This window comes from Stigmatopora nigra, chromosome 15 (assembly GCF_051989575.1).
Source record: "Stigmatopora nigra isolate UIUO_SnigA chromosome 15, RoL_Snig_1.1, whole genome shotgun sequence".
Classification (NCBI taxonomy): Eukaryota; Metazoa; Chordata; class Actinopteri; order Syngnathiformes; family Syngnathidae; genus Stigmatopora; species Stigmatopora nigra.
Window position 1 is genome coordinate 368,507 of NC_135522.1, and position 18,203 is coordinate 386,709.

An 18,203-nucleotide genomic window follows, 5' to 3' on the forward strand; every position below is an offset into this window, starting at 1 on the left:
TGCATAAAAAAAAAAAACATTTCTTACAATGTCATGCATGAAATTATGGTCACTAGTTTTCTCCAGCGAGGTACAAAAGTTGGAAAACAAATTCCAAATCCATGTATCAAAACCTTTTCATCATCTTTATTATAATTCTAACAATGTATCTCTTAAAACACTTTAAATTTATTTATAGGAACGTGTAGATGTATATCACCTACACATAATGTGTGTATATATATATATGTAGTAAATTATCTTGCCATAGTTCATAATTTGTTTTAAATATCTCTTAACAGAAAAGAAGAAAAAGTTGCTTTCTATGCAGTCAAGCCAAATCATTTAGTGACCAAATATTTTTTCCATAGTAAAATTGCTGCGAGTCTTCTTTGGTGATGGAAGCAAGATGATTTTGCATAAAAAAAAAAACATGCTGGTCAACAATAAATAAGTAAATCTAAGACTCCAAACTGCATAGAAAGCAGAGGCGTTCATTGGAATAAACACATAATTTATCTTTTCATTTGGAAGACAAAAGATTGCGTATAGATCTTAAAACCAGGTGAGCTTCGTTCGTCCTTATTGTTATTCTCCAAAGACGCAAAAAAATGTCCACGACCAATCTCCCAATGGTTCACGGATGAGAAGATGTGAGAGCCCTTTTTTTCCTCCGTTGGTTTAAAATCCATTTCAACTAGCGCTACGTCCTTAGCATTTTAGCGTCTTAGCACAAACGGCGGCGGCGTTAAACACTGAAATGTGCTCCGGTGCAAAAATACTTTTGTTGCTTCAAGCCTGGGAATAACAGTAAGGACGTCCCACCAAACGGGCCTCAAGGACCACTAAAAAGTCGGAGTCCAAGTCCCACTTGTAAAAGGAGTCCACCGGGAAGGGGGACATGGCAGTTCGTATCCGGGAAGTGGCTTTCCCGGACAGGAAGTCTTGTTTTTTTTTTTTTAAATCCAAATGATGTACACATAGATCCGATGGTGGTTCATAAATGTGTTGAGGCGGCTCGGGCATTTAGTCAATTCCCTACTAAGGCCTTACCAATGAGGACAAAGAAAAAGAATGGGAGGTATCGGAAGGGTGGGAACGATACACTCACAGGCGTGCAGTCCGGGCACTTGTTTATGCTACAACACAGAGGTTTTTTTTTGGAGGGGTGGGGGGGGGTCGCTTACAGTGAGCAGTCTGTCAGTTTGTCAATAAATGGGGATCACAGCGCTGAGGTAAGCCTGCCCGGAAATAAACTCATAACTTTCCCGCAATCAAATCTAAACTCGTACCTTTCTGGGGTTTCAAACCTGTCCTTTGGGGGAGGATGTCGGGGGTGGGGGAGGAGCCCTTGGTTGGTGGTGACGCGTCCTGCTCGTTTTGGCTTTTGAGAAGTCTTCCTTTTCTCCCAGCGCCGGCTCAACTGCGACTCCCGTCGTCCACCCGGCCCTCGTCTCGGGGCGAGAGGACCGACATGGGGAAGGGGCTGCTGGAAAGCCTGGTGGGGGCGGGGGACAGTGGCAATTGTGTCAAGTACCGCTAGTCATAGAGATTCAAATGCACTGTAGAAAAATGCAGCCCAATTCATGTGTATACGGGCCGGACCACCCACCTGTCAATCACCGACCTCAGGGCCCGCTCGATGTTCATGCGGTGGCCCACGCGGGTCACGCCTAAATCCAGGTAGTCGTCTTTGGTGAGCGAGGGCAGGTGGCTCCCGTCGATCTCGTTGTCCAGGAAGCGCTCGCGGTGCTCCGCCAGGTTCAGGTAGCCCAGCCAGTCGGCCACGTCGTACTTGCTCCAGTAGGGCAGCGGCTTGCTGGCAAAGGGCTTGCTGGGGGACGCCGCCGCCGCCGCCGCCAAATGCGGGTAGCTCAGACACGTGGGCGGGGGCGGGCCCCGCAGGGGCGGCGACGACGTGCCCGACAGGAAGTGAGTGGGCGACAGGGAGCGGGACACCACCAGGGTGGAGTTGGGCGGAGGCGGCGCCCCCGAGGCCGCGAACATGGGCGGCGACGGAGAGAAGTAAGGCTCGCCCAGCGCGTTGCCGGGCGAGGGCGGGGTGATGGAGCCCCGCAGGTCGTACAAGGTGCTGTACAGGGGCGAGGTGGGCAGCAGGGGCAGGGACGAGGGCCTCGGGGGTCCCAGTTTGGGCCGCTCCGACGGCGAGATCAGGGGACTGGGGGCCCTCCGCCGCTGGAGCCCGTGGGGCTCCCCCTTGCGGGAGTCGCGGCTGGGGATGAACTGGAACTCCAGGGCTTTGGTCCGGTACACCGGTCTGTGCTTGGGGGACGTGGGGTACGGCGAGTACGAGGGCGGCGACAGGGGCGAATGGCACCGGGGGGGCTGCGAGGGCGACGCCGGGCGCCCCCAGTTGCCGTACTGGGAGGCGGCCGTCGGCGAGGGGCACAGGGAAGGTTGCGACAAGGAGATGGGCGACGGCGACTGCGAGCGGGCCAACGGGGGGCTCGGGGCCGAGTCTTCCGAGAACCTAAGCGGAAACAAATGGACACAGTCAAGATGGGGGTGGAGACTTTACAGAGAGCCTACAAAAAGCCTGGTTCAGAAGTCAACGTAGCTAAGAAGCCAGTCGTACCTGTGTCTCCCCAGCGCCCTCTGGCTGCTCCAGTGGTCCTTGCTCCTCTGCTGCAGTTTGCCGCTCATCTCCGTCACGTTGACCTTGGGATACATCTTCTTTCCCTCCAGGAGCGCCCTGAACTGGCCCCCGCTCTCGCCCCCGCTCTCGCCCGCGCTCTCGCCGCCCATTTGCCCCTCGCCCCAGAGGGGCTTCATCTCGGGCGTGCGGGGGCGCTCAAAGTAAGGGGAGCTGGGACGCCCCAAATTCTGCACCTCCCTCATCCCCAAGGCGTCGCGACCGTCCCGGGCGTCCCGGGAGCCGCGGTCCCCCGTCGGGCCGCCTTCCTCGGCCTCGTCGTCGTCGTCTTCCGCCTCCCGCTCGTCCCGTCGCCTGTGAGAGAGGAAGGACGCGGGGGCGGTCCCCGTCAGTCTCGGGAGCTCCGCCCCTCGAATTCCCTCCCGGAAGCGACCGCTCTTCGGGTAGGTGGAGGCCGCCGCCGCCGCCGCCGTGGCGTTCTGCATTTCAAAGCTCTGCCCGTCCAGGTAGTTCATGTAAGACTCCAGGAAATCCCCGCGCTCTCCCGATTCCGCCGTCCCGGCGGCCGGGCGCCCGCCCGGGCGCTCCCCCCGGTCTGGCCTGTCGGCACGAACGTTAGCCAGGATGCTGTCCAGGTGGTGGTCGCTGCTACTGCGGCTGTCCAGCTCTTCTATTCCCGAGTCCACCACCGTCTCCTGGGATTCGCCCTTCTTGGCGGCGGGAGGCGGGCGCTGGCGTTCCGCCGCCGCCGTCCGCTGGTGGGCGCCGTGGACCGCGTAGGGGGCCTGCGTCCGCTCGTGGTAGAGCGGCGCCGCGCCAAACGAGGCGGCGCTCCGCAGCGGGGCGGCCGAGAGCGCCCCCGTGCCCCGGTAGGCGGGGGGCGGCGTCACCGTCGGCGGGGGAGTGGGCGACGAGCGCCCGGGGGCGTGGCTGCTGTTGTACAGGTGGTGGGGATGGCCCACCGACAGGGGGCGGTGGTAGGCGCCGGGAGGCGGGGGCGGCGACACCGAGGGCGGAGGCGGGGGCCCGCTCGTCGACGAGGGCCGCAGACCCGAAGGCGAGTGGGGAGGAGCCCGGTTGGGCGACGTCTGCGAGGGCGAGTGGGCCGACTGAGTCAGGTTGGCCACCTCGCTGTCGTAAGACGTCAGGCTGGACGCCGTGGAATCGCCCGCCTGCGGCGAAGACAGGGGCGCGTGCGAGGGAAACCCGCTCACGAACATTTCTTTCTGGGAAGGGGGAGGAGGAGGTGGCGGCGGCGGAGGAGGAGCGGTAGCGGGAGTCGGCGCCTTCTGTTGGCCGAGGCGTTGCGAGTAGCCCCGATCGAAGCTGTTGGCAAACTCCAAAGGCGGCGGGAGAGGGTCGGCGTACACAAACTCGTCGTCCGCGTCCACCGAGGGGGCCGGCGGGGGCAGGACCATCAGGCCCGAGCCGCCGCTGGCGTTGCCCGTCGGCTGAGCGCCGCTCCTCTCGTCGGGAGACGAGACGTAGGCCTCGGTCCGATTGTCCATTCTCAGGAAGGAGGGCCGTCGGGGCGCTTGCTCGTTAGCCGTGGCGGCCGACTCCGCCCTCCGCGTGTAGTCTTTTTCCTTCTCCTTAAAAAGCGCTTGATAGGGCTGCGACGGGTATTGGCGGGTGTGCACCGTCTGCTCTTCCGAGAAGCGGACTCTCAGTCCCTCGCGAGCGCCGCCGCCGCCACCGCCGGCGCTTTCCCGTTCTCTTTCGCCGCCGGCCTCCTCGGGCCAGGCGCCCCCTCTAATCATTCTGGGCGAAGGCGGGCGTCCCGCCGAAGCCGTGGTGGCCGCCAAGGAAGAGGAAGTCACCAAGTAGGAGCTGGAGGACAGGGAGGAGGACGGCGCCGTTGCCTGCGAGGGGAAGACCACGCTGGACATCTGGCGCACAAAGGGCCGCTCCGGGCCCCGTCTCAAGCGGCTGTCGTCCCGCAGCGCCCGCTCTCGGGCCGCCAGGGCCAGGCCCAGCGGCGAGGTGGGGTCCAGGGCCTTTCCCGTCAGCGGGTGGATAAACGTGGACGAAGAAGCGGCGGCGGCGGCGGCGGCGGCGTACAGGTCGGCGGGCACCGACTTGGGCTGATAGTCCAGGGCGGCCGAAGAGTACTCGGGGAGCCCGAAGGCCGGGGGCATGCTGCGGGCGTGATGGACGAAGGTGTCCGCCGAGAACATTCCCTCGTCGATGGACTTGGAGGGCCGCAGCTTGGAGGCGGAGCTTTCCGCCTGCGCGTCGAGCTGTTGCTGCGACAGGTGAGCCCGCGTCAGGGCCCCCGTCCCGTCGCCCATGCCCAGACCGCCGTCCTCGTCCGCCGACATGAAAAGGGAAGCGCTCTTCCGGCGGGCCTCGTGAAAGCGCTCGCGCTCTCGCCGGGCCGCGCCCACCACCGCCGCCCCGAACTGGCTGGTGAAGTCCAGCCCGTCCGGCACTCGCCCGCACGGCGGCGGCGGCGCCGGGACGGAGGGCGGCGCAGGGGGCTGAGGGGCGCGCGGACCGCGCTGGGCTCTGGAGTCCTCGCTCTCTCTGGCGCCGGCGCCGGCGGGGGCGTCGGCCTCCACGCTGCTGCCCTGGCTGCTACGCCCGCTGCTGCTGGTGGAGGGCGCCTTGACGATGATGGTGGGGATGGGGATAGAGCTCTTCTCCACTTTGCCTTGGGCGGCCGCGCGCAAGTCCTCCACCTTGGATTGTTTGACCAGGGGACCCTTGCCCCTGCGGGCGCCGCCTTTGGGACCTCCGGCTGTGGTGGTGGCGCTGCGCTCGAGCCGCTGTTGCTGCTGCTGCTGCTGTTGTTGCTGTGGCACGACGGTGGCCACGCCGGAAGGGGGCGCCGCGCCGCCGTAGCCCCTCCGGACACCGGCGCCTTTGACGGCCCCCATGGGATCGGCGTTGTAAGCGACCTTACGTGTGGCGGTCCTGATTTGGGGAGCGTGGGCGCCCACGTGGGAATAGAGGGCCGAGTGGTCCACCGCCGCCGTGGCCGTGGCCACCGCCGCCCTTTCCCGCCCCAGGTGGGTGAGGTGCAGCGCCTGGGAGTAGGGCTGGTAGTAGGAGGACTGCGTGGCCGAGGGCTGCTGGGCCGGCTTGGCTCTCCAACCCAGGGGCGGCGCCGAAGAGAAGGGCGGCTCGGGGGGCGCCGTGGTCGGGGGCGGCGGGATGTCGTCCGGGCCGGGGACCGACAGGCTGCGGGCGAATTTCACAGACGGCGGATGAAGGAACTGCTTTTCCTCTTCGGGGACGCCTGGGAAAAGTTCAAGAAAAAAAAAGAAAGAGAGAGAGGGAGAAAGCTCACGAGTCAATACGGTGGGTTTTGTTGGGGACCACCCAAACGGGACAACGGAGGACGACCGTCTCCATCTACCTGCCCGTCTCGCCTCCACCCAGTCTGTCTGAAAGTCTCGTCATACCTTACTTACAATATTACTTTTGTCAAAGTCATTGTTGCATATAAAGGCAAGCAAAGCGCCGTTTACTAGCGTGGTTTAAAAAGCACTTGAGCAAAGTTAAGAAGCTTTCCGAGAAGAAATTTGGACACCATTTGCGAATCCACAAGACAACCCCCTAATCAATGCTCAAGTGTTGGCAACGTGTCGGACCTGATGGCACGGCCACATTGAAAAACACCACGGCGGCCACAGCCAGGCGGCGCCGATCCGGACAACGGACGGACGGACAAACAGACAGACGCACTGACGGACGCACTGACGGACGGACGCACGGGTAGAAGAAACGGAGCGCCTCACCGATGGATTTCTGCCGCAGCATACCGTGCGGGGGGCCGTGCGCCGTGGCGTAGCGGCCCCGCTCGTAGGCCAGGACCAGGCCCGACGCCGCCGCCGCCAGGCCGCCGGCCTGATCCACGTAGTTTGGCTGCCGGATCGCATGGAAAGAAGGGAAGGAGAGAGAGATGGAGAGACGGAGGGAGGACAAGAAGAAAAAAGAGCTTCATACGAGGCTGGCTTTTTGCAGAAGTCGGAGAGGCAGGCACCTCATTGGTATAGAAGGCGCGTCCCCGCTCCCGTTTGGGTCCGCCTCCTCCTCGGGTGGCCTCGTTGGTGCTGATTGTCTGCTGAGCCGCTGCAAGAATTTCATCTAATTTATCTGAGAAGAGCCAGAGGAAGAAGACGGGAAAGAGGAAGGCCAGGACAGAAGAGGAGGAGGGAACCCACACCACAATCAAACGGGAAAACGGGGGATCCACGAGTGGGGGGCGGGGGGGGGGCGGGGGCGTAGAAGGTCGACGACGTCGCCTTACTCAGAGCCATCTGATAGACGGTCCGCTTCTTCTCAGCCACTTGCGATGATTCCATTTCTGAGAGCACAACACCGGCCCCCCCGGGAGTCAGCGCGTCGTGCCGTCCCGGATCGAGACAACGGGAGGGAGGCAGGGAGGGGGGAGATTACCTGACTTTTTCTTCCACGGGGCAGCAGCTGCCAGGAGGACAAAGAGGACATTGGCGTTGTTGCACGGAATGCTAATGCGGGAAACGCCCACAAAAGTTGGCAAACAAATGAAAGAAAACAAAAATCTCACCTCTTTCCACTGTGAAGACGTTGCCATGGTGGGAGGGTGGGATGGCGCCACGCCACGAAGCCAAAAAGATCAAAGTTTTGGTCAAGGGTTGCCACGGCATTTGCTTTGTTTTTCAAGCCAGCTTTAAAGAAGCATGCATGCATGCGACGGGTGCGTGCGTGCGGCGTGCGGCGTGCGGCGTGCGTGCGGGGGGCACGACGGGGCGGCTTCACCCATCTCCTCCAGCTCGGACGTCATGGACTTGGACCGCAGGGCGATGGCGGGCGCGCTCAGACGTTTGCTCTGCTGCGGGACTGCCAGGCCAAATAAAAAGGAGGTCAGCAAACGAAGGAGGAGGAGGAGGAGGAAAAAGGTCAACGACGGTGGCGCGTGACCGACTCTTCTTGCGGGCGCCCTCCTCCATGTCGGGGTTGCGCGTCACCATGACCACCTTGACCATCAGGCTGTTGCCGCCCTGCCGGATCATGTTGACCACCTGCCGGTGTCCCACCTTCACCACGTTCTGCCCGTTGACCTGCCACGGACGCACAGCCCACCACGACCTTTCATTAGGCCACGTTATCCCGCGCCAGTCCGGATAAAACGGACGGGACCGGCACATAGCCGAGGGCAAAGGACGTGATTTGGGCGGCCACCTCGATGAGGAAGTCGCCCATCCTGAGACCGGCCCGCCAGGCCACGCCGCCCTCGTCCACTGACTCCAGGTACTGCAGAGCGGGGAAGGCGGGCGTCGGGGTGAACTCCTCGATGGGAGTCTGAGCTGCAAGACCACCAGCTATGAGCACGCCGTCCTCCCCGCCGTCCTCCCCGCCGTCTCTCCGTCCCGCCTCACCTTTGGCGCCTCGCAGCACGAAGCCAAAGCCCTCGCTGTCCTTCTTCTGCAGGATCACCGACTTCTCCTTGATGATGTAGTCGCTGGGGGGGGGGAAAGAACCAAGGGTTGGTGACGGAGGGCATTTGACCGGTATTTGGAGGCGGCGCCCGCAAGCGGCCTGCCAGTGGTCCCCGGTTTGGACGTCCCTTCCCGTCCGACCCTGAGCGGACTAATTTGCATCTTGAGACAGTCAAGAGAGTTCAAAATGACAGCAGGCCTAAAAGTCTGCTTTGGCCCCGCCCACAAAATCCAGCAAAACAACTCCAATGGTGTGGAAGGGGATGATTGGCGTGTGGTTCAAATCCAAGCAAGCACACCAGAAGAAAGAAATCAAAGCTTCAGTGAGAGAAAAGGATGAAAAGCATCCCAAACGGAGGTGACAGGAAGAGCTGGCTTCCCACCGCATAAGCACACGCCGCCGCACTAAATCCATGCACGGCCAGACTGACGCACGCACGCACGCACGCACGCACGCACACGGAGGCTCGACACACGCATGTCTTGGCCATCCGGCGGCGCACGTGCCGCACCAAAACACATCCGAGCGGCATTCTCATCGATCCCGCCGGACGCGAGGACGGACGGACGGGTGGCTACGAAGGCTACCTGTAAATGAACCAGATGCTTCGATTCATGGGGCCCAGCGTCGGCCATGAGGAGGAGAGGGAGGCGGAGAGGGAGGCGGAGAGGGAGGCGGAGAGGGAGGCGGAGAGGGAGCGGGAGAGATTGTCCTCGCCGCCTGCCCCCGTCGCCATTTCCTCCCCTCCCGCTCCTTCTCGACGGTGGCGGGCAGAGAGAAAAGGCGAGGAGGAATGGAGGAGGAGAAGGAAGAGGAAGAGGAGGAGGAGGAGGAGGAGGAGGAGGAGGAAGAGGAGCAGGACGGGAGTGGGCCGTGCTCCTCCGGCCCCTTCATCCTTCGAAAGAGGGCAGGCGGCGGCCGAGCTGCGTCGCAGCCGACGCAGCTCCGAGGAGGGAAGGAGGGAGGGGGTGAGGGAGGGAGGGAGGGAGGGAGCGAATGAACGAACGAATGAGCGCGATACCAGGTGACTGCCAGCGGAGGGGGCGGGGCTTCTAGCAAAACACACACATTCACCTCACCGGTCCCATTCATAAAAAAAGAAAACGATGGAAAAGTGGCCCCACCACCCCCCCCCCATTGTGTTTTGAAATTTCATCGACTAGCCCGTGAACTCCCCGGTGTGGCACGCAGCGGCGGCCGTGTCCAGGAGCGAGCGACCGGGCAGCGTGACAATGGGACTTTGGGAGTCGTATCAAAGCTCCATCTGCGCCCACACGCAAATCTTTCAAGGCTAATTTGGAACAAATCCGCCACTCCACATTGGAATCCAATTTTGGAGCTAGCTCCCCCGGGGAGAGCGCAAACCCGGTGGCGGCGGCGGCGGCGGCGGCACAAACGGCGGCACAAACGGCGGCACGGGGGACCGCTCGGCCCTCGTCTTACCTGGGAGCGTCCACGCTGTCGTAGGAGCCCACCGTGTAGTGTCGGAACAAACGCTTGGCGCGCTCGCCGCGGCTCTCTGTCATCAAACGGAGGGAGGATCGGAATCGGGTCAGAGAAAAGCACGGATCGATCGGTCGCCGCGGGGACGACAAACGGTCGTCCCGAAAGAAAAGTCACCCGTCCGTCCTTCTTGACTCCGAAGCACGACTTCCTCCACGCAGTCGGAGGGGAACCAGCCGGTGCGACCGCGGACCGTGCCCTCCCAGTAGCCGCCTTCGCCCACGCTCAACACTAGGCCAAAGCGAGAGGGCGCTGGGCGCCGCCCACAAGGACGAGACGGCCGGCGAGGGCCCGGCGAGGGCCCGGCGGCGCCCACCTTTGACCCGCTCGCCCTTGCCGAAGCCGATCTCCCGCTCTCCCTGGGCCGTGTGGGCCCGCGTGGCCACAAAGACGCGTCCCGGCACGGCGCTGTACAGCCGTCGCCGCTGGCCCGCCGTCTGCGCGCCGCCGGTCGGCCTGGGGAGGGAACACAATCGCCGTTATTCACAATAAAGTTATCCAATCCAATACAATCCGATACAGTGAGGCCGGAGAAATCTCACCCTTGCTTGCGACTCTGCTGCCGACCGCGGTCCTCCTTGTCGCCCGGGCGCCCCCGCGAGGGGGAGCGCGTGCGGGCCCCCCGGGGACTGCTGGAGCTGCGGATGGTCCCCGTGTGTTTGAATCCCTACCAAAAAAAAAAAAAGGCGGGTCTCGTGAGCCGGCGGGTCTCGTGAGCCGGCGGGCATTCGGCGCTTTTCCGCCGTTTGGGGCGCACCTGCACGGAGACGATGTTGGCGCTGAGCGTGTTGGGCGCCGCCATCCACTCGGGTATGTTCATGCTGCTGTCGCTGTTGGCGCGCAGGAAGGGCTGCGGGTGGGGCAAGCTCAGCGTCTGGGTGCTCTCTCGCCTCTGGGGGGCGTACTTGGGGGACTCCACGAAGGGAACTGAGGTCATGGGGTCAGAGGGATGGCTTAGCGGCGGCCATCGTTCCGGCTCAACGTACCCCCTAAAGTCAAAGAGACTGACCGACGTCGGCGTCCCGGTGGTTTTTGATGATCTCGCCCAGCTCGAAATGTCCCGAAACCACGGCGACCTGATGAAAGAACGTTCACACGTTGAACACAGAAGGGGAAAATGACTGTGCTAATGACATTCTGAACAGACGGAAGCAAAAGTGAGCGGCGGGCAGGTGCACGTGACCTACCTGAAAGGGAGTTTGTCCGCTGTTGTTTTTGGTCTCTTTGTCGGCTCCTCGGTAAAGCAGGATCCGCGCACAGCTTTCCTGGAGGGGGTGCCAGAGAGGACATGATTAGGAGCAAGTGGCATCTCTTGGGTGACGGACGCCTCCTCCTCCGGCAGCCACGGTCGTGCACCTTGTTATATAAAGCGCAGATGTGCAAGGCAGTGTTTCCAGATGCATTCTGGGACGTGGAATCGGCCCCGTAGAACAGAAGGTGCTCCAAGTGCTGAGAGTTGCCGTTCTGACACGCCTGCCAGGAAAGACAAACGCACACACGACCAGTTCAGAATTGTGGACGGCCATTTCCGAGGGGCAAATCTAAGGATCCGCCCAAGGTCGGTCCGCACCTGGTGCGTTTCGTCCCAGCCGTTCTCGTCCCTGATGCCCAGCTCGGCGTGGTGGTAGAGCAGCGTTTCGCAGCAGGAGGTGTCGCCCCCCGTCAGCACCGTGTGGTACAGCGGCGTCAGGCCCCGCCGGTCCTTGTAGTCCGGGGAGGCTCCCAGAGACAGCAGGACCTGATACACGGGAAGTCAAATAAGAATACGTCAATAAGAGACAAATGAAAAGGAGCCTCGGCGTGGCCTACCAGCAGGGCGATATGGCGGTGGCCCCGAACGGCCTTGTGGAGCGGCGTCAGGCCGTCTTTGGCGCGGAAGTCGATGTGGGCGCCGCCGTCCGCCAGCACGCGGATGGGCTCGCCGCCGCCCGGCTCGCACTGGACCGACAGCGACAGCGGCGTTTCTGGGGAGACAAAAAGAATGTGTAAATGGTGTCAAAGTGTCACGCTCTCTTTTCAAACACATTTCTTTTTAGCCGCCCGCGTAGGCGTGCGCGATGCGTGAGCTCAACGTGTGACTCACGGTAGATTGCCTGTTTTGTTTGTTTGCTTTTATTTCTTTGCAAGAATTAACCATTTGAAAAAAAAAAAAAAAGGAAAGGATTTGAAAAGCTGTGAAAAAGGAGGTCCTTTTCGGTTTTACTTTTGTACGCGGCAAGACCAAATTGGAAAATTCTCTTTTTTTCGGACGTTTGCCTGCCGTTCCTAAACACAGTTGACGGGAAGCGTCTGTCGCTTCCCGTCGCCTCGCCGGGCGGCATACGGCGGGCGCCAACGCCGCGTCACGGCGGCCACTTTCAGCCATCTAGGCGAGTGTGACTCACTCACTCACTCACTCGCTCACTCACTCACTCGCTCACTCACTCACTCACCACCAGTGTCGGCGTCCTGGAAGTTGGGGTCCAGTCCCTTGTCCAAGAACTTGCTCATCTTGTCCACGCTGCTGGTTTGGATGTAGTCCATGAATTTCTTCAGACTGGCCTACAAAATCCAAAGCAATCTGTTATCTGTTCCCTTTTCCACATTGCGTCCGTATTTGGCGCCGGAAAAAAAGCGACGCCGGGCCTTCCTGACCTTGGTGTGCAGTTTGGCCAGCTGCTTCTCGTCCAGGTTGGTCTGCTTGTACACCCGCGTCTTGTAGCGGAACTGCAGGGGGGGGGGGGGGGGGGGAAGGTCTGAGGATGACCCCGGTCGGCCCCTCGGTCCGGTCCCCCGGTCCGGCCCCCCGGTCCGGCCCACCCACCTCCAAGTAGGGCACCCCTTTCTCAAAGGACTGCGGGTAGTCCTTGAGCGGACGCTCCTCCTCCAGGAACTTGGCGTCGTGGCCGTCGGCGGCCGGCTGGAAGAGGCCGTAGTTCAGGACGTCCCGCAGAGACTCGGTCAGCGAGCACAGGACCTGCTGCTTGGCCTTCCACACCGTGGCGTCCGGGTCGAAGCGAAGGCATTTCTGAGAGAGGCCAAAAACAGAGATTGACATTCCATTATTTCATCGTTGGATACTCTGTCTTTTTCACGTTTTTTTCACGTTTCGTCCCTAACGGATGTCATTTCCGGGACCAGAAAGCGCAAAGCGGGCAGAATTATTCCGCGGCCTCACGTTACGTCATCGACGCATTGAAACCGAGAGTGTGGAAGGAATGAGAAAAAGGCCAGCAGGCGGGCGGGCAGGGCGCACTTTCCGCTTCCGTGCAGTAGGGGGCGAGAGGCGCAAAATGTCTCCCGTCCCGGCCGGGCCAGAAAGAAAAAAAAAAACGTCTCCGATGGGAACGGCAAAGATGCACGCGGAAGGAGTCGAGTGGAGGTCGGGCCAGAAGAGGAGGAGGAGGAAGAAAGGAGAATAGGGGAAAAAGGAGCCCGGTTGCCGTGGCGACGGCACGTCAAAAGATTGGCGGACGCGTGGCTTTGATTCTCCGCGGCTTTCCTGGCCGTTACCGCGGCAACCGTGGCAACCGCCTCACCGGCCCGGCGAGCCTCTGGTTGCCACGGCGACGGCCCCGGAGACTCGGCTCTCCGGGGGGGGCGGGGCTTACGGGCAAAAAACACTGGCAATTGGCCCTTTTTGCTTCGACCTCCTTCTATCTCGATTGGACGTCAGTTGCCGTCAACGGGTTGGTTTTTGTTGTTCCGGGTTTTGCGACCAAAGTTGAATGTACCAGTCGTAAAAAAAAAAACTCTGACTCAGTGGTTCTCCTTTGGATCCGGGACTGCTTGGAATCAGTCAAAGCGTGTGGGCACAGCGCAAAAAAAATTGGACGGAAAGATAGGAATGATGATAGCGAGAAGGCGCTACGTGGGGGGCTTGGCTTTGCCAAACGCACTAAAAAAAATTAAAAAAAAATCAAGCCCATCCAAGTGAGCAAGTTTGACATTTGGATTCTTTTCTTTTTTTTGGTTGTTTTGGGCCGCTGACGACATATTTGAGGCTTAACGGGCTGAAAATGAGGTCAAGTTCAAGACAGCGGCGGCTGACTTTTACGAGGCCGTTTACGACTCTCGTGCGGCCGTCCCCCGTCGGGGGGGGGGGCGCTAATGGCGGCTGGTGTCCGCCAACCTGACTTGACCTGTGGCCATTTGCCTTCAAGTGTCTCTGGCTTCTTTCCCAAAGGGCCAATCTTTTGCGGCCTTCCCATTTGTCCGTATAATTAAGTCACGGTCAATTATTCATATCGGAATTTCTCTCAAACGCTAGGAAAAAAAAACGGTTCTAGATCAATAATACATGACGGGCGGTGGCAAACATTTGTGGGCCCGGATCTGGCTGACTGGCCGCCATGGCTTCCGTCTTCCTTCCTCCTTTTCACGTCCAATTTTGACCCTGTCGCACCCCAATCAGACCTATCTTCCCTCCTCTTTGTTTTTCTGACGGCTAGCGGTCAGGCGGGCCTTCTATTCTAGACCCAAAATGGCGGAGGCTGGTGAATGAAAAGAGAAATGGGCGGAAACAATTCCAAGTGGAGCGGCGTCAACGATAGCCCACGACTGGAAGCGGGTCAAACTTTTTTTGGATGGGCGCGCAAAGGTTTCCTACGGTTGCCACGGTGACAGTTAGCCCAGCTGGCAAAAAGAAGCGCAAAAGCTGAAAAGCGCAAAAGCGCAAGAGCGTCGGCGTCTCTCACCGTTTGTTTGATGTCCGGAATGCCGATGCGGAAGACCATCATGGCGATGTGGGCGTCCTCGCCGGCCGAAGAGCGCTCCTTTGGCCTCCGATGATGCTGCTGCTGCTGCTGATTGGCCGAGGTCGGCGGGCGGGCCGAGTAGGGGTTGGACGCTCGTCCCTGGTGACCCTTGACCGGGCGGCCGGGCCCCTCGCCGCCGCCACCGCCACCGCCATTCTCCTCCTCCTCCTCGCCGTTCTCCACTTCTTCCATCTCCTCCTCCTCCTCTTCTTCTTCTTCTTCCTCCTCTTCCTCCTCCTCGTCTTCCTCGTCCTCCGCCCCCGGGTACGGGTGTCGGCTGTTTCCCAGCATCCTCTGACGCAGTCGGGTAGAGGAGACAAAAGTAGCGTCAACACCAAAAAGTCCAAAAGTTTCAATAGCAGGGATTACAATGTCTGCTTTTTTGGTCTAGAAAAAAAACATTCAAATAAAAAAAGAAATGGCGGTCACCTCGGGACTCCGGGGCTCTGGGGCTGAACGGCGTGCTCACGGCGACGGCGATGGCGAGGGAGGCGTCCACGTCATCCTTCCCGGGAGTCGGCGGGACAACTGGCAAAACAAAAAGGGAAAGTTGCAATGGCGGTCCGGCAAGAAGCTCTACGTGGCGGGGAAACCACAGTCGGCGAATGGAAAGCCGTCAAAAGCAAACTTGACACAAAACGTGAGGAGGGAACGGCGCCCGAGGGCGACCAGCTCCGGATTCATCTGGACTCTTAAGTCACGTCGGCTGTCCAAATGAGACGGGAGCCCGTCAAGAAAGCCGCGCAGACGCCAAAGCGGGCGTGATAATCCGGGGCCGTTCGGGGCCGTCCGGGGCCGTCCGGGGCCGTCCAATCCCATCCGGCGGAAGGGACGGACGCTCTTTTTCAAAGGTCGTCGACCGGAATTAAGAGGCCAAAACGGGAGGCAACGGACACGTTTTCCCACCGCTGGTCTATCTGGGACGGCCTTCCTCACCACACGTGAGTTTCAGTGAGTGGGAAAGTTCCAGAGGACGCCGTGGCCCACTTTGCCGCCGCCAAAAGTGGAGCGGACGTGGGGGGTGGGGGGGGGGGGGGTCTTGCCAAAGGCCGTGGAGGGGACCTTTCCAGGCAGACGACGGGCTAGCCGCTAGCATGGCATTGACCTTTGCCAAATTTGACAAAGAAAGGCTCCAAAGTAAAAGACGTTGGCATACATAACGTGCATTATGAGAGATGGAGGACCAAATCTAAATGATGATAATAAAGCAGGGCAAATATTAACAATCGAATGCTTCTTCAATTCGTGGGATTCTCAAACTCCAAAGTGGAGGTGACTTTCATTTGTTTCCATGGATAACAAACTTTGTGTCATCATTCCAAGTCATTCTTGAGCTTATTAGCTTGGCTGGTTCACCCAAAGGTCCGCCTACTCACTCGAAGACAACGTCAAACACCCGGCGTCAGCTCGGCGGTCCCGGAAGAGGCTCTCGGCGGACCCTGACTCATCAAAACCGTCCCGATAATAAACCCACAAGACTTTGGCGTCGCCAAAGAGCGTCTCAAACGTACAAAACGGCGCCACTAATGTGTCAAACGGGACCTTTAAGATCAAGTCTTGACCGACGGCCACAAAAGCAAAGCCGGTCGTGGCAACGTCCGACCCCAATCGACCCGACCGCCAAATTGTTCCCGTCCCCCGTGAGACGACGGTGGGGTCCGTGGAGAGGCGCCGCCGCCCGCAAATAGCCTCCTAATTAAGGGACCGGGCTCCGGAGGCCCGGGTGGGAACCAGGGCGGGGTGGGGGGGCTTTGCTACCATCCGTCGTGGCCCCTCCCGGAAGCCGGCCGGCACCGGCGTGGCCGCGGGCGGCGACATATGAGGCGCTGTAAAATATTCAGGCAAAACAGTGAAGACGGCCCCCATTTTTCAAGGCAATGGGGCCATTGGATTGGTTTTTCATCCCCCCCGGGGTCCGGAGAAAATGGGAGGCATTTTTCAAGCATCGCCGGTCAATGGTTGGCTCCACAAGGTCCGAAACGTGCAACGTCGGACGCCGCGGCCGGCGTCTTTCCCGCCGTACTCGAACGGCGCCTCAAAAGATGCGCGCGCACACGTCATTCCGGCCCGGCTAAATATAGAAGCGGCGCTTCCACGATGCCGCGGAGAGACGCCGCACGAGCCTGCCGCTGAGCCCCCCCCCCCTCCCCCTCGCCGCTCCATGGCGCAAATCTAAGAGCGATTTGGCGCCCACAATCAGCGCCAGGTCCGCTGAGGATGTGGACGAGCATCCGACCCCACGGGTCCCGGTCTCAAAAGATGGCCAAAGGTCTCCCGACAAAGAAGAAGCCAACATGACAGGTTCCTGTTGAAAATATCCAGCTCTACGTTTTCAGCCCACCTTTTTTTAAAGAACAGCTGACTGCGCTAGCTATCCTCACGCTTTTGGCTAGCAATAACAGGGGAAACTGGCAAGTAGGTCAGGTGGAGATGCAAATCAGTGGTGTGCAAAGGCCAAGTGGCCAATGTGGACTTGGAAAAAAAAGGACTTCTCCTATCCATCCCATGGATTTTTTTCCATTTTTCAAAGACTCGCTCCGAATTTGCAAGGAGGAAATGGCGGCGTGGCGTGCAAGTAGGCCAGAGCGCCAAGGAGGCTCCTTGTCCCGGATGGCCGTCTCACCCTTTGGCGGGAGAGCGAGCCGAGCTAAATCCGGAGACGCCGTCGGTGCCGGCTAAAATAGCGGCCAATGGCCAGGTAAATGGGGGCGGTGCCAACTGAGGCAAGGGACGACGCCGTTCTACGCGTGACCTTTGACCACCGGCCCGACAGGGAGTCGGTGGGTCACGACGGCAGCGCCAAACGATTGGCGCTGCCGTCGTTGGGAAGATGTCCGCCGTACAAAATGTGGCGCTTGAGCACCTGCTTGCGAATTTGGCCAATGGGAAAATGGAGTGCCCAACGGAGGGGTGGGGCGGACCGTGCACCTGGACTTGCGGGAGAAGGGAGGGGCTTAACAGCACACCTGACAACACGCCATTGGGTTACCCGGGCGTGCTCCTTACACCCGTTTGTTATGCCAACTGATACGTCAAGTCGCACCACTCAAAGTTTTGGGTGGGCCACACCACACATTTAGCGGCATTTTTGGAGCCATTCGTCCGCCCGTCAAGTGGACGTCAAACGTATTAACGAAAGCGCGCACATCCTTTCCCACGGGGTGCCGGAGCAACGCCGGCAAATAGGGCAGGCCGCTTGCGGTTCTCCCCCACCATTTACTGTACACGCTACGTGGGCGGGACTTTGCAGACGTGACAGGCGCTCCACGGCGCTGGCTGCTGCAGCAGCAGCATCTGGACTGCCTTGCTCCAGGGCAGACACCACCCCCCCACCCCCTTTCTCAGACCAACGCGTGAGCGAAAGGAAGCCGGGCAAGCGAGCTTCTTACCGCGTGTCAACGACGATGAACGCCAAAAAGTCCGGAGGAGACGGACGGAGAGGCGTCCGAGCCAGATGAGCGAAAAGGCTGGAAGACGGAGAAGAACGGAAACCGTGGCAACAAGGCTTCGCTTCTCTCTCTCTCTCTGACAGGAGCTTCGGTTCCTCCTCCTCCTCCTCCTCTTCCTCCCCCCTTCCTGCAGATGGGTATCCCCCCCCCCCTCCTCTCCCCACCAAACCCTTCTTATTTTTTTCTTCTTCTCTCATCCGTCCCCCTCCCCGTCCGTCTTTGATGCTCGCAACGAGTAAGAGAATGGCAGAAAGAGCAGATCAGCGGCAGGGCTCCGACACCGCCGGCAGGCTCCATAGAATACATTTGTGTTGCCCGCCACGCTTATCAATAAGTCCACGGAATTCATATTCAATATCTAGCGAGAGGAATGGGATCGTTCGAGAGAATCAAAGTTGGTGGGGAAAAAGGCCATGTTTTAACAACAAACCCTAACATACGCATAACAGTAGTATTCTCCATTCCGAGGCCCTCTAGTGCTGAAGCGGGGAAATT

At 59.9% G+C, this 18,203-nt stretch overlaps 1 protein-coding gene across 1 annotated transcript; it reads right to left on the bottom strand.

Moving 5' to 3' along the window:
* Nucleotides 1–106: 106 nt before the first annotated feature.
* shank1 (SH3 and multiple ankyrin repeat domains 1) lies at nucleotides 107–14,553 on the bottom strand. The gene is made up of 26 exons (XM_077734101.1): nucleotides 14,200–14,553; nucleotides 12,327–12,530; nucleotides 12,158–12,229; nucleotides 11,956–12,064; nucleotides 11,333–11,487; nucleotides 11,094–11,261; nucleotides 10,880–10,996; nucleotides 10,711–10,788; nucleotides 10,533–10,599; nucleotides 10,281–10,450; nucleotides 10,066–10,190; nucleotides 9,840–9,979; nucleotides 9,641–9,754; nucleotides 9,464–9,539; nucleotides 7,960–8,042; nucleotides 7,763–7,887; nucleotides 7,506–7,641; nucleotides 7,340–7,420; nucleotides 7,128–7,136; nucleotides 6,998–7,024; nucleotides 6,849–6,905; nucleotides 6,582–6,694; nucleotides 6,337–6,463; nucleotides 2,576–5,834; nucleotides 1,592–2,470; nucleotides 107–1,477 (listed from the first exon to the last, which is right to left on the bottom strand). Exons 1-26 carry the CDS (start codon nucleotides 14,548–14,550, stop codon nucleotides 1,399–1,401), a joined length of 6,921 nt encoding a protein of 2,306 aa, XP_077590227.1. The 5' UTR covers nucleotides 14,551–14,553; the 3' UTR covers nucleotides 107–1,398.
* Between the last annotated feature and the right edge of the window lie 3,650 nt (nucleotides 14,554–18,203).